The sequence below is a fragment of the Mauremys mutica genome, chromosome 12 (assembly GCF_020497125.1).
Source record: "Mauremys mutica isolate MM-2020 ecotype Southern chromosome 12, ASM2049712v1, whole genome shotgun sequence".
Lineage (NCBI taxonomy): Eukaryota > Metazoa > Chordata > Testudines > Geoemydidae > Mauremys > Mauremys mutica.
In genome coordinates, this window is record NC_059083.1 from 14,197,230 (window position 1) to 14,214,004 (window position 16,775).

At 50.5% G+C, this 16,775-nt stretch overlaps 2 protein-coding genes across 2 annotated transcripts in view; both read right to left on the reverse strand.

Moving 5' to 3' along the window:
* The window catches only part of LOC123345474 (zinc finger protein 420-like), an 85,884-nt gene that overhangs the window by 16,522 nt on the left and 52,587 nt on the right, over window positions 1–16,775 (reverse strand). The gene's annotated exons all lie outside the window — the stretch shown is intronic.
* On the reverse strand, window positions 384–13,163 carry LOC123345504 (zinc finger protein 641-like). The gene is made up of 3 exons (XM_044982461.1): window positions 13,113–13,163; window positions 12,374–12,487; window positions 384–1,789 (listed from the first exon to the last, which is right to left on the reverse strand). The coding sequence occupies exons 1-3, from the start codon at window positions 13,144–13,146 to the stop codon at window positions 1,590–1,592; spliced, it is 348 nt and encodes a 115-aa protein (XP_044838396.1). The 5' UTR covers window positions 13,147–13,163; the 3' UTR covers window positions 384–1,589.

The following is a 16,775-nucleotide window of genomic DNA, read 5'->3' on the forward strand; positions in this document are numbered from 1 at the left end:
GGTGGAGCCGGGCTTCTGCCGATCCAGATCGATGCTCCGATGGTGACAAGACGAGACCCGGGGTCCTTCTGCAAGACACCTTACATTTATAGCAGCTTCCCTCTTATGCAAATCTAGACCAGATTCAAAATCTGGGTCTGTGTCCATTGGTCTGTGTCCGTTGGTCTTTGTGCTGCTTTTCTCTGGGTGTTGTCCCAATGCTGCTCAAAGAGGGTGTTTTCTAAAGAAGGTGCTGGCTTCTAATCCCTGAGGCCGTCAATATGTCTGCTCTTCTTGATTGGGCCCACTTGACAAGTTGTATTGTCCTTTGCTTTGGCTCCCATTCCCTCTGCAACTGTTGTAGCTGTCTGGAGGTGGGTGTCTTCCAAGCCTCACTCATTCACACCTCATTCAGTCAATAGGGCAATTGATTACAGAGTGGGGGGGAGATCTTATTCTACTTCTAGCAAAAAGGCACATGTTTCTTTTACTTTAACTATACTATCCTTAGGGGCTATAACATTTGATACAAAGTTTTCTACCAATTTTCAATATAGGGATTGTAGTAATGAATGAAGCCAAGTCAGTCAGTCTGTTCCGGTGGAGTGCCGTGGAGCCGCCCCCAACGGGGCTGTCCACGTCTATTTATTATAAGTGGTTACATAAATCATGCTATTATGCGCATGTGCTAACATAATCCAACTACTTCGCCCCCTCCCCTGATTGGTGCCTTATGCATTGTGTACTCCCGAAGTATGCACCTGGTCGGCGCTTTATCAGTGAGTCTCCTGATCGGGAGTGTGGAGGTGTGGGAATCACTTCAGCCGCTCTAAATCCGGGGGCGGCATTCCAACCCCCTTAGCGCTTGAGAAGTGTAACATTCCTACATCCCCTCCTTTTCTGTTTTGTCGACCCGTGCCTGGTCCGCATGTTTCATGATTCTATGGGCATACATGACGGCTTGGAATGTAGGCAGGGGTTTGCGCCTACAGGGTGTAAAGCACATCCTAATATTATTAGGAATACACTGAGCAAAGCAACAAAAACCAATCAAGCAGGCGATAACAATCAAAGCATATTGCAAAACAGTTCGGACCCATCCCATGGATGGCATCCACGCCCAAAGGTCATCCCACCATGGTGGGTTCCTGTCCTGCTGAATGTGTTGTGCCAATTCTTGGAGGTTATCTATGTGTGCATGAATCCGTTTAAAATTGTCTGTCAGATTAAAACAACACATGCCATATACCTCCTCACATCCCACATGGCTAAGCAATAGCAGGTAATCAATTACCGCTCTATTATCTAATATGGAATTTATAAAATTAAACATCCCCGTTGCATGTGCAGCACTGCCCGGTGCCTTACATACTGGGACCAGGCAGGTGCCTAACAAGCCATGCATCTCAGGGGCCTGCTGTAAACAAAAGCAAAATTAATAGGCAAGGATCACAAGTCGAGCCCACATATTATAACACATGCGGCTATGCTATTCAAATTCGGCCCTAGCCGGTAACACACAAAAACAACACAACAATATGGTAAAAGAATTAGCAATCAAACAAGCAAAAATAACAGCAGTAAATTTCTCGGGGGTAGGCTTGGCCTTGTTATTCTCCAGCATTTGCTGAGCCTGCTGCGCCAGTCGTTTCACCTGCCCCCAGGTAACCTTTGGTGCCGTCTTTGTGGCTTGGCACGCTGGAAAGGTCTCTGTTAGGGTCAGATTGAAGTTGGATATCGGGTTCTTGAGGCTTTGATGCCACGTCATCGTGCCACGGTCGCACATTTTTGGCAGGGACCCACAACGGACCTGTGGGAGTAAGCACAGCGGCATGCCCTCATCCCCAGGTTATCAATGGAACGGGGCCATACCAATTAGGGTCTGGGCTCTGCCTATATTTGACAGATGGGCATGGGAGCGGGGTTTCCGTTTTAAATGTCATTCAGTGGCTGTAAAATTCTGAAAGATATTTAAAATATTTAGGGTAAACAATACTATCGCTAATTAATTTTGCTTGGCTCCCATGGTTGGCCCATCATCCCCCACTGTTTTATTTTGCTTTTTGTAGGTACTCTTTAAGTGTATGATAGATCCGTTCCACAATGGCTTGACCTGTGGAATTATACAAAATACCAAAAACGTGATTAATTTGCCACTGCGCGCAGAAACCTGCAAATCTGTAAAAAATGTAGGCGGGGCCATTATCGGTTTTTATCTATCGGGGGGGGGCGGCCCATTACGGCCACCGCAGCAAAAATGTAATTAATTACATATTTGGCCTATTTGCCCCATTGGGGGGTGGCCCAAATGTAATGAAAGTAGGTATCAATGGTAACACGTAAATGTTTCCAGGAAAAAAAAAAAGGGGAATAAAGCGTGACATCCATTTGCCAGATTTAATTGGATTAAAGGCCCCAGGGGTTAACACCCAATTCAAAATTATAATAAAAACTGGCACAATAATTACAGGTTTAAACAATACATCGGGCCTAAATTAAAGGGACCATAAAATGCTTCACTAAAAATTTAGCATTTTAATAAAAAAAATGCATGACTATCAATGAAATCCAAAAGGAACAGAATGGGTTAACTGAAAAAATTAAAGAAAAAAACCACTTGCAACTGAAACTTGGCGGACAGCCAAGAGAAAGGGGGGGCTTGGCAAACAGCCAAGAAGAAGGGGAACTTGGCAAACAGCCAAGAAAAGCTGCAATGAAAACGGCAGGACTCGGCCGGGCAATAGCAAAATATGTTAGCCAAAAAGGGAAGGGAAGGATCACCATCTGGGCCCATGAGTTCCCTTGGTGCTGCTGTTTTGGCATATGAGCCCAAATCTAAACATAAATTTTTTCCACATAATCACTATCTATTACCCTGGGGACTATCTAAATGCCATATTTTCCGGCATAAAACCAGGGAGAATTAACCCCATCGTGCCCGGGGGCAGGGGTCCAAAAAATTGGGTAAGAACCACCACCACCTCCCCGGGAAAAGTGAGCTCCCTATCTTTGGGACAAAAAAAATTATAAAAAAACAATCTTTAAAATCTATTATCATAAGCTGATAATCATATGGAATAAAATCGGAATAAAATTGGGATTTGGGGTTCCACACTACAGGGGTCCCATGGGTTAAATACATACATTAATCGCTCTAAAATCATGGAGCATTCGCCATTTACCAGATCTTTTCTTAATAACAAAAACTGGCGAATTCCAGGGGCTAGTGGATTCTTCCACATGGCCCGCCTGGTATTGTTCCTCACATAAGTGATACAATGCAAAAAGGCTTCTCTTGGGGCAGTGGCCACTATTCCACCCACACAGGGGTACTGGTTAGCCATACAAGGGAAAGGGCAATAAACTCAATCATAAATGGTAAAATATAAACAAAATGAATTAACTAAAAAAGGCTGAAAATAAATTTCTGGCCTCAGTCAAAAACACCACTAGCTACCAAAACTTGGCGAACAGCCAAGAGAAAGGGGAGCTTAACTACACCCAAACACAAGCGGCAAAACTTGGCCAGGCACTAACAGCACTGGCCTCAATCATAAACAGTAAAATGCAATCCAAATTTGCTTAACAAGTCTCTTCCCCATAGGGATACAGCAATATCCATGATATAGGGCTTAAGGAGAATCTCCTTTCCCCCTTCTCTCGGAGTTATAGCAATCCATCGGGTGCTTTGTTGAGCAGCCTGCAATCCGCCCACTCCCCAAATGGCTGGCACTTCAAACTTGTCCCAGGTGGACGGCCACTACCAAGCGGAGATGACTGTAACGTCAGCTCCAGTATCTACCAGTCCCTCAAGGGGGATACCGATAAGCGAGTTTCCTCATTAATTCCCACTGGGCATCAGGATTATCTGCCTGCTCTCGTATAGCGGCGAACTATCCTGCTCCATACAATTGCTCGGGAGTATAGGCCCCCCCAATGCCTTCTTATGGCGTTCGATTTCTTTCTGCAGCCGCTGTATTTCTTTCTTGTGATGATCGATTTCTTCTAACATGCCTTGGGTAAAGGTGGATTCCAATCCAGACTCAGTAGCCGCTCGTCTCGCCTCTCGCAGAACAGAATAGGGGAGGGCTGTAATGCCCACTTCAGGCACCCCCTCTGCGTTGCCAGGGCGATGTGTCACTGGGAATGCAGCCAATAACTTCCTTATCTCTTCAGAGCGCAGTCCTCCCTCCGCATTTTCCCTCTGTAACACTGCCTGAAAAGGGGACAGCTGAAAATTCAGCTGTGAAGAGCCATCCGTACCCGGACATGCATCATGGCAGTCGGGTACCGCCTGAGGCGGCAGAGGGGGCAAGATCAGAGGGTAAGGAGGGGGGGCCGAAGGCGCGGGGGTGAGAAGGATAGCCCTGGATGACGCTCCAACCCTGATTGAATCCAGAGCCTCTGTACATCGCTGCCAAAGCAGGAGCCATTGCACCGCAGCTCTAGGCTCTGCGTGCAGTGTCGCCCCTATCTTTATCCAATCATCTACTGACAGTGACCCGTGATCCGGGTACCAAGGACATTGGCGATTGATTTCAATTAGTAGCTTTTCTAACTGACCCAGGGAAACTGGCCTGCCAGTCTGTCGTGTGATATCTCGCAGCTTTTTCGCATGAACCTTTTGCTGAGCTGACAATTCCCGCCCCCATACTCACGAAACGGGGCTATTTAGCGAGGGTCGATGCATCGGAGGCTTTTCCAGCCGGTGAGCAGGGGGTATCACATCGGGGTCACCAGATGTAGTAATGAATGAAGCCAAGTCAGTCAGTCTGTTCCGGTGGAGTGCCGTGGAGCCGCCCCCAACGGGGCTGTCCACGTCTATTTATTATAAGTGGTTACATAAATCATGCTATTATGCGCATGTGCTAACATAATCCAACTACTTCGCCCCCTCCCCTGATTGGTGCCTTATGCATTGTGTACTCCCGAAGTATGCACCTGGTCGGCGCTTTATCAGTGAGTCTCCTGATCGGGAGTGTGGGGGTGTGGGAATCACTTCAGCCGCTCTAAATCCGGGGGCGGCATTCCAACCCCCTTAGCGCTTGAGAAGTGTAACATTCCTACAAGGGATCTAATACAAAGTTGTATGAAAATAGAGAGGCACAATACCAAGACATATGAAATACAAAATAACATCATGCAAGATGCAATGTCATAAAGATAAAGATACTTAATACAAAATAACACAATGCAACGTCATAAAGATTTATAGAGAAATCTCTGTATTAACTATCTCTACATTGTGTGTGCTGGATGGACCTTTGGTCTGACCCGGTACAGCCATTCTTATGTTCTTAGGTACATCCATAGGCGCTGACTCCGTGGGTGCTCTGGGGATGGGGCACTCACGGGCAAAACTTGGTGCGTGCTCTGCATCCACTGGCAGCTTCCCGGCCCACCCCCTGACTCCAGCTCACCTCCACCTCTGCTCTGCCTCTGCCTCCTCCCCTGAGCGTCCTGCGGCTCCGCTTCTCTCCCCAGCTCCCAGCGCTAGCTGCCCCAAAACAGCTGTTTCACGGCGGCAAGAGCTGGGAAGGAGGGCTGAGGAGGGGGAATGTGGTGCGCTTGGGGAACAGGAAGCCCCAGCACATTCCCTGCTAGCACAGGTGCGGACTTCTGCTGGCGCCAGTGGGTGCTCGACCCCTCCTTACTCTGCCCCATTCCAACCCGTTCCCCAAAGTCCCCACCCCAACTCCACCCCCTTCCTGCCCCATTCCAGTGGTCCCCAACCTTTTGGTGGCCAGTAGCACAATCATGTTTTCAGAAGAGTGTGACGGGCACCAACAATTTTACAAGACTTCTTTCGTACTTGTACATTAAATAAGACAAAAAACATCATAATTTATATTATAGAATATATGAATCTCTAGGATAAAAAGGGTAATTTTACATGTAAAAGGTATTAATTAAATTATTCGGCAATTACTCTTTCACCTTACCATGTGATTTAGCTCTTTTTTATCTACCTGTAAGAAAAATTAAGGAGTTTTTACCAAATAAATATCATAAATAGTTTTCATCTTATTTATTTTTTAACAAGTAAAACATTGTTGAACTGCTGGTCCAAATATATTTATAATTCTTACTTTAACATAGAAGGAAGCCTGCAGTCCCAGAGTTCTCTGTCCTCGGCAAGCACAGTGACACGGTTTCTCTCCGGCTTAAGCCGCGGCCCTGTGCTTGCTGGGGACCGAGAACACTGGTGCCTGCAGCCTGCAGCCCCGGAGAAGCCGGAGAGAAGCCGCAGTCCCTTGCCTGCCGGGGACAAAAAACACCGGCGCCCGCAGAATGCAGGCCCAGAGTTCTCCGTCCCTGGCAGACACGAGGCCGCGGCTTCTCTCTCCTACTGGGCACTAGGCGGGCGCACATAAATGCCCCGGCAGGCACCGCGTTGGGGACCCCTGCCCTATTCCAACCCCTTCCCCAAATCCCTATTCTGGCCCCACCTCTTCCCTGCCTCCTCCCCTGAGCACGTCACATTCCCACTCCTCCCTCCTGGAGCTCTTACACCACGAAACAGCTGTTTTGCGGCGGCAAGCGCTGAGAGGGGAAGCGGAGACCCAACGCGTTCAAGGAAGGAGGCGGAGGCGAGGTGAGCTGGGGCAGGGAGCTTGGCTGCCGGTGGGTGCAGAGCACCCTCCAATTTCTCCCCGTGGGTGCTCCAGCCCTAGAACACCCATGGAGTCAGCGCCTATGACTGCTAGCTCACTGAGTCAGACAAAGACACCCCTCCTTGCTCTTTTCCCTTCCCAGTCCACCTCGCCTCACCCCAGCCATCCCCAGCCAGGTTCCTCCTCCTCGCCACAAAGTCCCATGCCCGGCTCTACCAAGCTCGGCTCCACCCCCCTCTTCCCAGCCTCCAGAGCCTGTTCCCAGCCTTGCTAAACCCCCCTGCCAGGCCTGACTCCCCCAGCCCTGCTCACTCACATGCTACAAATTTTTGCTCCTTGCTCTGGCTGGTCTCTAGGGCTCCCAACACAGGAAGGGTGGGGCTCTGCGCAGCTCTGAGCTCCCACGAGGAGGTGAGGGGGGCGCTGGGTAGAGCCAGAGCCCTCAGCCAGCCAGCTGAGGGATTATTCAATTCCAGAGGATGGGAACAGGGTCACTGAGCCCCCTTGAGAGATGCAGGCAATGTTGGGATATGTACATATATAACCCATCTATCCATGTAACATGTTATAGGTCTTGCGACAAAGTGTGGCTGGAGTGTGGTTCGACATGAGTGCATGATTTGCATTTTGGCAACCAAAGCGAGAACTGAAGGGTGAATTGGTCAAAAAGAACTGTTTACAATACACCACTTTTGTCACGTCCCTGGAAAAAAATGAGGAATCAGCAAGAAAGGAAATAACACCATCGGGATGGCTTTAAAACTGTGTAAGAACTGACCACTGGGAAGGAAACAGACACGTGGGGGAAGGCTGGCGGCAGAACCTCAAGTCTCACATGCCAGGGGGAGTTCAGGATTTAGCCGAAGCCGAAGCAATTGAGGATGTTCCTCTTCTCTGCTTTGCCCTGCTCACCTTCCCTTTCAGGATCAGGATGATGAAAGCCCAAAAGTGCCATGTACGTCCCAGGAGACGGCGGGTGTGAGACATACGCCAGGGTACAATCTGGACTGTTGAACTGCCTAATTCTCCATCCCAGGGCATGTTTTATCCCAGGGTGAATAAAAATATATGACTTGAAAAAAAAATCAAGAAAATCAGATTTCTGTTATTTAAATGTCTGTCTGGTGATGTTCTCCTCCTAATACAACATGGCATGAATGAAATAACCCAACAATGAAATAACCAAGTGAAATTAAATGAAATGAAATAACCAAACATTCATTGTCTGATATAGCTGTAAAACTCATCTGAAAAGTTTTCAAAATAAATCACTGTTTAAAAATGTATAGTGTGTACCTTCCAAAAATGAAACCTACATCTATCTCTGCATTTTGAAGAATATGTACCAAGGTTATAACAACCAACAAGAATACATTTTTATGTAGAAAACTATGATTAAATGGAGTCGTCCTGACTAGTGATTTAAATCAAATCCACCCTGCTGCTTCCCTGTGTGAACAACAAACACCTCCACGCTCTGCTCACACACAGCCACCAGCCTTCAAAGTCACTCCTGGCTGCACTGTACTGAGTGCAACTAGCCAGACACTCAGGAACTTAGCAGGAACATCAGCCAGTTTTCTCCTCCCAGCCTTGCACCCCGGGAATGTGCATCTTGGACAGCTCAGTCTGGTCACTGGGATGGACAAACTCAATCATTAGTGGGTCACCCTCACAGAGGGGTCGGATTATGCCACAGCCTTGTTCTCTCCAGTCAAATCCCCCAAACACTTCAATGAAAACAAACAGGTCCAGACAAAACACTAAAACCACTTTACTATCTGGAGCAAGGGGGTTTTCAGGGATTACGAGGGAGAAACATGTCAAAGGTCAGAACTGGTTAAAACTATAAAATTATGAAATGCATTTTAAATCCTAAATTTTACCAATTTAAGGAAAATGTGAAGCAAGGAGGTTTCTGCACCCCACCTGCTGTTGCAGGCACTTCACAGTTCTGAGTACCCAGGCTGGATTTCCTTCCAGCCTTGGTCCGTCCTCTCCACTCCCCGGCCCCTGCTGCCTTTCAAGTCATGTTCTTGCCTTCTGTAGAGAAGGGAGAGGACACCCCTACTTCTGTGCTGCTGCTCCACCTGGGTTTCAGAGCCTGAGCATTTATCCCCACCTCCCAGATGGGCCTGTTCCTTCTTCATGAGCCCCAACCACCTGGGGCCGACAGCCAGTGCTCTTTAAAAAACAAACAACACACAGAGTTCATGCCTCCCTTGACACATTCCTGTCCCTCCATTGGGAGGCTCTGCCCACAGTTTGAGAATTGCTAGTGTAGAGAGTCACCATGGGGATTGGTAGCCAAGATGGTAACACCTGCTCCTTTCTGTCTCCGGGATCCCAACATAAAATGTCCAAGCAGGAGAGCGGAACAGATCCAATTAACACTACCCTTGCAAAACACATTTTGGTGATTTCAGCTATAAACATTCTCTCCATCTTTCAGCCCCTACCCACAGCGAATCAATTACATGCAACTTGCTTAATCCTTTCTTGCCAGGTGTCACAGAAGTTCAGATTCTGTGTGGATTCTTCCATGTTTAATGAGGTCAGACTTCCATATGAAACTTTTCCCGCAGTCCAAGCACCTCTGGAGTCTCTCCTGTGTGGATTCTCTGATGTTGAACAAGGTCTGACCTGCTTATGAAACTTTTCCCACAGTCCAAGCACTCGTGGGGTCTCTCTCCTGTGTGGATTGCCTGATGTTGAATAAGGTGTGACCTTTGTATGTAACCTTTCCCACAGTCCAAGCACTTGTGGGGTCTCTCTCCTGTGTGGATTCTCTGATGCTGAACAAGGTTTGACCTTCTTATGAAACTTTTCCCACAATCCAAGCACTTGTGGGGTCTCTCTCCTGTGTGGATTCTCTGATGTTGAACAAGGTCTGACCTTCTTATGAAACTTTTCCCACAATCCAAGCACTTTTGGCGTCTCTCTCCTGTGTGGATTGCCTGATGTTCAACAAGGTTTGACTTTCTTATGAAACTTTTCCCACAGTCCAAGCACTTGTGAGGTCTCCCTCCTGTGTGTACTGCCTGATGACGAACTAGGTGTGACCTCTGTATGAAACTTTTCCCACAGTCCAAGCACTTGTGGGGTCTCTCTCCTGTGTGGATTGCCTGATGTTGAATAAGGTGTGACCTTTGTATGTAACCTTTCCCACAGTCCAAGCACTTGTGGGGTCTCTCTCCTGTGTGGATTGCCTGATGATAAATGAGCTTTGACCTTCTTATGAAACTTTTCCCACAGTCCAAGCACTTGTGGGGTCTCTCTCCTGTGTGGATTCTCTGATGTTGAACAAGGTCTGACCTGCTTATGAAACTTTTCCCACACTCCAAGCACTTGTGGGGTCTCTCTCCTGTATGGATTGACTGATGTTTAACAAGGGCTGACTTTTGTATGTAACCTTTCCCACAGTCCAAGCACTTGAGGGGTCTCTCTCCTGTGTGGACTGCCTGATGTGTAACAAGGTTTGACCTCTCTGTGAAACATTTCCCACAGTCCAAGCACTTGTGGGGTCTCTCTCCTGTGTGGATTGCCTGATGATTAACAAGGTGTGACCTTCTCAGGAAACTTTTCCCACAGTCCAAGCACTTGTGGGGTCTCTCTCCTGTGTGGACTGACTGATGTTTAACAAGGTTTGACCTTTGTATGTAACCTTTCCCACAGTCCAAGCACTTGTGGGGTTTCTTTCCTGTGTGGATTGCCTGATGTTTAACAAGGTTAGACCTCACTGTGAAACATTTCCCACACACCAAGCACTTGTGGGGTCTCTCTCCAGTGTGGATTCTCTGATGTTGAACAAGGTTTGACCTGCTTATGAAACTTTTCCCACAGTCCAAGCACTTGTGGGGTCTCTCTCCTGTGTGGATTCTCTGATGTTGAACAAGGTCTGACCTGCTTATGAAACTTTTCCCGCAGTCCAAGCACTTGTGGGGTCTCTCTCCTGTGTGGATTCTCTGATGTTGAACAAGGTCTGACCTTCTTATAAAACTTTTCCCACAGTCCAAGCACTTTTGGGGTCTCTCTCCTGTGTGGATTGCCTGATGTTCAACAAGGTTTGACTTTCTTATGAAACTTCTCCCACAGTCCAAGCACTTGTGAGGTCTCCCTCCTGTGTGTAATGCCTGATGACGAACTAGCTGTGACCTCTGTATGAAACTTTTCCCACAGTCCAAGCACTTGTGGGGTCTCTCTCCTGTGTGGATTGCCTGATGTTCACGAAGAATTGACTTTCTTATGAAACTTTTCCCGCAGTCCAAGCACTTGTGGGGTCTCTCTCCTGTGTGGATTCTCTGATGTTGAACAACGTCTGACCTTCTTATGAAACTTTTCCCACAGTCCAAGCACTTGTGGGGTCTCTCTCCTGTGTGGATTGCCTGATGATAAATGAGCTTTGACCTTCTTATGAAACTTTTCCCACAGTCCAAGCACTTGTGGGGTCTCTCTCCTGTGTGGATTCTCTGATGTTGAACAAGGTCTGACCTGCTTATGAAACTTTTCCCACACTCCAAGCACTTGTGGGGTCTCTCTCCTGTATGGATTGACTGATGTTTAACAAGGGATGACTTTTGTATGTAACCTTTCCCACAGTCCAAGCACTTGTGGGGTCTCTCTCCTGTGTGGACTGCCTGATGTGTAACAAGGTTTGACCTCTCTGTGAAACATTTCCCACAGTCCAAGCACTTGTGGGGTCTCTCTCCTGTGTGGATTGCCTGATGATTAACAAGGTGTGACCTTCTTAGGAAACTTTTCCCACAGTCCAAGCATTTGTGGGGTCTCTCTCCTGTGTGGACTGACTGATGTTTAACAAGGTCTGACCTTTGTATGTAACCTTTCCCACATTCCAAGCAATTGTGGGGTCTCTCTCCTGTATGGATTGCCTGATGTTTAACAAGGTTAGACCTCACTGTGAAACATTTCCCACACACCAAGCACTTGTGGGGTCTCTCTCCGGTGTGGATTCTCTGATGTTGAACAAGGTTTGACCTGCTTATGAAACTTTTCCCACAGTCCAAGCACTTGTGGGGTCTCTCTCCTGTGTGGATTCTCTGATGTTGAACAAGGTCTGACCTGCTTATGAAACTTTTCCCGCAGTCCAAGCACTTGTGGGGTCTCTCTCCTGTGTGGATTGTCTGATGTGTCACAAGCTGTGATCTCACAGTGAATCGTTTCCCACACTGAAGGTAGTGCCAGGGTTTCTCTTCCTTGGGATTTGTCTGCTGCGCTCTGGGATCCTCCTCTCCTCCCCCACCATTAATAGATTCATCCACTTTCTTCCCTGGGTGTTTTCCCTGAAGCCTCTCTGACCTGTGCCAATTTCCCCAGGCTTCTTCGAGTTCGAAGCACTGGGAAAAATTCCCTTCACCTCTTTCCACAAAGGTCCCCTGCGATTTCACTTCCCCGGGAACTTCCTCATGATGATTCCCCTCCTCATTGTCATTCCCTCGCTCAGCACCTGCTGGGAGACAGACAATCCAGACAGGAGTCATTGTGCTGGGGAGAAAGAGGAATAGCACAGAGGGAAAACCCAACAAAAAGACTGAGCAAGTGGACTCCTCCTCCACATCCCTCCCAAACACTCACAGGGCAGGAAAGCTGGGAAGCAAACTCCTGCAGGGAAGAGGCTGGGTGGAATGGCGTGAGCTAGATCTGATGACTGCAGCCCTGTCCTGGCTGAAACGAGGAAGAACTGAAGGTGCTTACTCACACCATATTTGGGGATTCTCAACGTTTTCCTTCATTCCCGAGATGGTTTCTGTGTCAGTCCTCACCTGTATGGGGGCATCTAGAAAGCCTTCTTTCCTTGCAGGGCCGGAGATCGGGCACCCATGGCTCTTCGCCTCGTTCCAGCTGGACAATCAGCTCAGGTTTGGGAAGGGGGAATCCTGCACAGAGAGTGAAATCAGACCAGATCAGGGTGCGTGGAGCACTGGTGCAGTATTTGTCACTAAGGACATTCCATGAGCGGAACCTGTCCCTGTGCTCTGCTGCAGGAACGTGGAATCCAAGAGGACGGGAAAACGGTCACCGAGCCCCCTTGCGAAGAGGAAGTTGTCTGGGGAGGTGAGTTGAATTACTACTACACCTTCACTAGCCTTTCTCAGGATCTGTGCGCTCTGGAGGCCTTGCTTACTCACACACGGCTCTGGACTTAAACCCCTGCCTCTTTTTAAACCTGCAGAGCCCACAGCCCTCCCCAGGGCTGGAGCTAGTCCCAACGAGGGAGGTGAACAGGGACTGTGTGTGCAGCTGAGAAACAACACAGAAAGGAGAATGCTGGATTTATGCCCTTTTGAAAGCTGGAAGCGTGGGGGTGGTTTGGCTTGTCCATTGGGTTTTGACACCCATGTCCCACTGGAGGGGGCACAGAGATACAAGTCTCTCTCACATGGCAGCTGTGCATTATGGAACCCATTCACCTCTGATCTAACTGACATGGGAAGAACATGACCAGATTCAGACACGCAGACCCCACAGCTTCTAGTATCTGAGGGGACAGGAATCCCTTACCCAGTGAGGTCACTGTCTCGTAGTTTTCCTGCATGACGTCCCTGTAGAGGGCTCTCTGAGCGGGGTCCAGCAGAGCCCCCTGTCCCTGGGTGAAATACACAGCCACCTCCTCGAAGGTCACCGGCATCTGAAACAACAAAAGGCCCCAGTCATTACCTGCTGCTCCAGCCACAATCCCACTAGTCACGTGGCAGGAAGGATAAAGAAATAGAAGCTCTGGGAGAGTCAGAGTAGCAGAATCCCACCCCTACCCTGCTCAGAGCAGCCAGGAGGCTTCAGGGGGTGGGAGAAGGTGAGAGCTCCTTGTCCCCCACAGCACACGGAGCAGGGCAGGGTCTTCTCATTTCCCACACGCCTGCCAGACACAGGCTGATACGGGAAGCAGAGCTCTGAGCCGGGGACAGGTAGGCAGAGGCTGAGCCCAGTGGCCCATCCACACTCCCTGCCTGCCCAAAGCAGCAGTGACTCCGGCGGGGCTGAGATGTGAATCCTGCCCAGAAATCAGACCAGGGCCCCGGGCAGACCCCAAAACTCATCAGACACAGACCCCGCCAGCCCGGGGGTGTCTGACAATAACACACACTGGGAGCGGGGTGGGGGGCTGTGGGGCTGGGTTTTTGCCTCTGTTCCCCTCCCGCCTCCCCACCCACCCCCTTCCCTCGCAGTGCCCCCCCCACATCTTCCCCCATTCCAGCCTCGCTCCCCTCAGCCCCACAATCCCCCCGCATCGCCCCATCTTCCCTTCAGTGCCCCCCCGCCTCCATCCCAGCCTGCCCCCCGCAGCCCCCGCCTGCCCGCACCCCCTGCACCTCTTTAGCCTCCGCCCCCTGCAGCCCGGGGGTGCCGGGGGGGGGCGGGTCTCTCTCACCTTCCCTCCGAGCGGGGCCCCCCGGGGCAGGGGCCGGGCCGGGCTGGGGGCTCTGCCCTGGGAGAGGCTCCTGGGGGGGGAGCAGCGGGAAGGGCCCTGCTGGAGATTCCCCTCTCCCGGCTGCAGCCAGGGCTCCGGGCTCCCAGCACCAGCCGCCCCCCGGGGCTCGGGGATCTCGCCAGGAGCCTGGGAGCCAGAGTCACCGCAGCGGCTGCGAGTCACTTCCTGCGGCCGGGCCGGAGCCCAGCGCTCGCTGCCCGGAGCCGCCTCCCGGCTGCTCCTGGGTCCTAGCGATCAACCCAGCGCCATACAACATCTCTGGGCGCATGTTACCAGCACTGGGTGACCAGACAGCATAAATCAGAAGGGGATGGTGGGTAATAGGCACCTATAGAAGACAAAGCCCCAAATAGCGGGACTGTCCCTATTCAGTTGGGACATCTGGTCACCCTACCAGCACTGGTGCAAAAGTTGGAGCTGGCTGGGCTGGGGGAGCCAGACTCCTGGGAGAGAGAAGCAAAAGGAGAAAGAGAGGAAGAAAGGGGGAGGGGAAGGGTGATAGCAGAAACCCACCCTCATATCCACCAGGGGGCAGGGCCGGCCTCAGGGCCTTTTCCCTTAGCCCCGGCGGCCTCCCCATTCTGCACCCCCTTTGCCAATAATCCTCACCCCATTCTGCACCCTAACTCCTACACTGTGCCCCTAACCCCTACCTTTTGCCACCTTCACCCCAACCTCTCCACAGTGCCACCTTCACCTTAACCCCTGTACTTCCCTGCCACCTGCGCCCCAAACCCCAGCCCTGCGCTGCCCCTGCGCCTGCCACACCACTGTCCTGCCCAGGACCCCTCACCCCTTTATGCCCAGCAACTCCCATGCCCAGTGGCCTCCCACCCATAGACTCCCCACACTGCCCAGCTCTCCCCCACAGCCCCCAACCCAAAACTGTCCAGCCTGCCATATTCCCGAGGGCTTTCAACATTCCGTACACAATATTTTAAATTTTTGTCCATTTTATTAGTCAATACCCGGGCCGTCACTAGCTATCCTGGGCCCCTACACAACCCCCCTGCGGGGGGGAAGACCTCCATCGCGGGGGGAAGCCCCAGGCCTCCACAGGGGGTTGGCTTGGGAGACAGGGAGGAACCACCCCCCAGCACTCACCAGGGGCACAGCTGGGGCCAGGTCTCTGTACTTCTGGCCACCGGTGAGTGTAGGCCAGGCCCTGCTGCAGAGTCCTCAGGGGCGGGGCTGGGGTGGAGCACAGGCAGGAAGAGGCGGGGTGGGGCAAAGTCAGGGCAGGGGCTTTGGTGCCCCAAACTTCCTGGTGCCCCACATAGCTGCACACTTTGTGGACGGCCCCCGGGGCCCTGGTCAGTACATACATGTGGAGGCTCCAGCATGGCAGTGGGAAGCATTGGCCCCTGGCTGCACGGAGGTGGGAGATCACCCTGCAGCCTTCCCCCTCCCCTCCCCTCCTAGGAGAGGGACGTGGCAGTGACATACCTCGGTGTGCAGGTCAAAAGGCCACAGGGAAGCGTTTCACATGGTGGCTGGCATGTCAGCCAGGACCCAAAATTGCTGATATCAATGGTTGAGTCCAGCCCCCACCGGGCCCTTGCCTGCCAGGGCTCTGGGCCATCACCTCCCAAATGGCCTTTCATCCTCCCTAGAATGGAACATTTCCCTCTCGGCCTGAACAGCCCAGCAGTGCTTGGGGTGCGCAGTGTAGTAAGAACAGGAATTCTCTTCAGGCACCAGCCTCTTTTTTCTGCCCTGACTCAGAGAGGGCTTGTCTACACCACGCCGAGTTTTAGCGACAAGTCAGCGTCTATGGCTGCTAGCTCACTGAGTAAGACACAGACACCCTTCCCTGCTCTTTTCCCTTCCCAGTCTGGCTCGTCCCAGCCATCCCCAGCCCGGTTCCTCCTCCTTCACTTCACAAAGTCCCACCCCCGGCTCTAGCAAGCACGGCTCCAAGCCCCCTCTTCCCAGCCTCCAGAGCCCATGTCAAGGTTCCTTCCCCACTCTGAACTTTAGGGTACAGATGTAGGGACCTGCATGGACACTTCTAAGCTTAATTACCAGCTTAGATCTGGTGTCACTGCCACCATCCAGAATCTTCAGTGTCTGGATCACTCCCTTTCCCCACAAAACCTTCCCCTCCCTGGGTAGCCTTGAGAGACTCCTTCACCAATTCCCTGGTGAGTCCAGATCCAATCCTTTGGATCTTAAAACAAGGAGAAATTAACCATCTCCCCTCCTTTCTCCCACCAACTCCTGGTAGATCCAGATCCAACCCCCTTGGATCTAAAAACAAGGAAAAAATCAATCAGGTATTAAGAAAAAGGCTTTTAATTAAAGACAAGAAAGGTAAAGAAAACCCTCTGGGAGAGATTAGCATACCAGCTACTCTCACAGACAACAGATTCAAAACACAGAAGATGTTCCCCTGGGCAAAAACTTAGTACACTAATGAAAAATATCCAAATAGCCAATTTGATTCTCCCTCTAATTGCACAAGACAGGTTACAAAGAAATAAACATAAACCTATTTATTCCTTTCTAAAACTTACTACTCTGATAAGAGGCTGGTTCTTTGATCTTTTTCACTCTGGCTGAAACTGAGGGTATGTCTACACTACCAGAGTAGTTCGATTCTACTTAAATCGAATTTGTGGAATCGATATTACAAAGTCGAACGTGTGCATCCACACTAAGGACAGTAATTTGACTTTGTGAGTCCCCGCTAACGGGGCCAGCGTCGACATTGGAAGTGGTGCACTGTGGGCAGC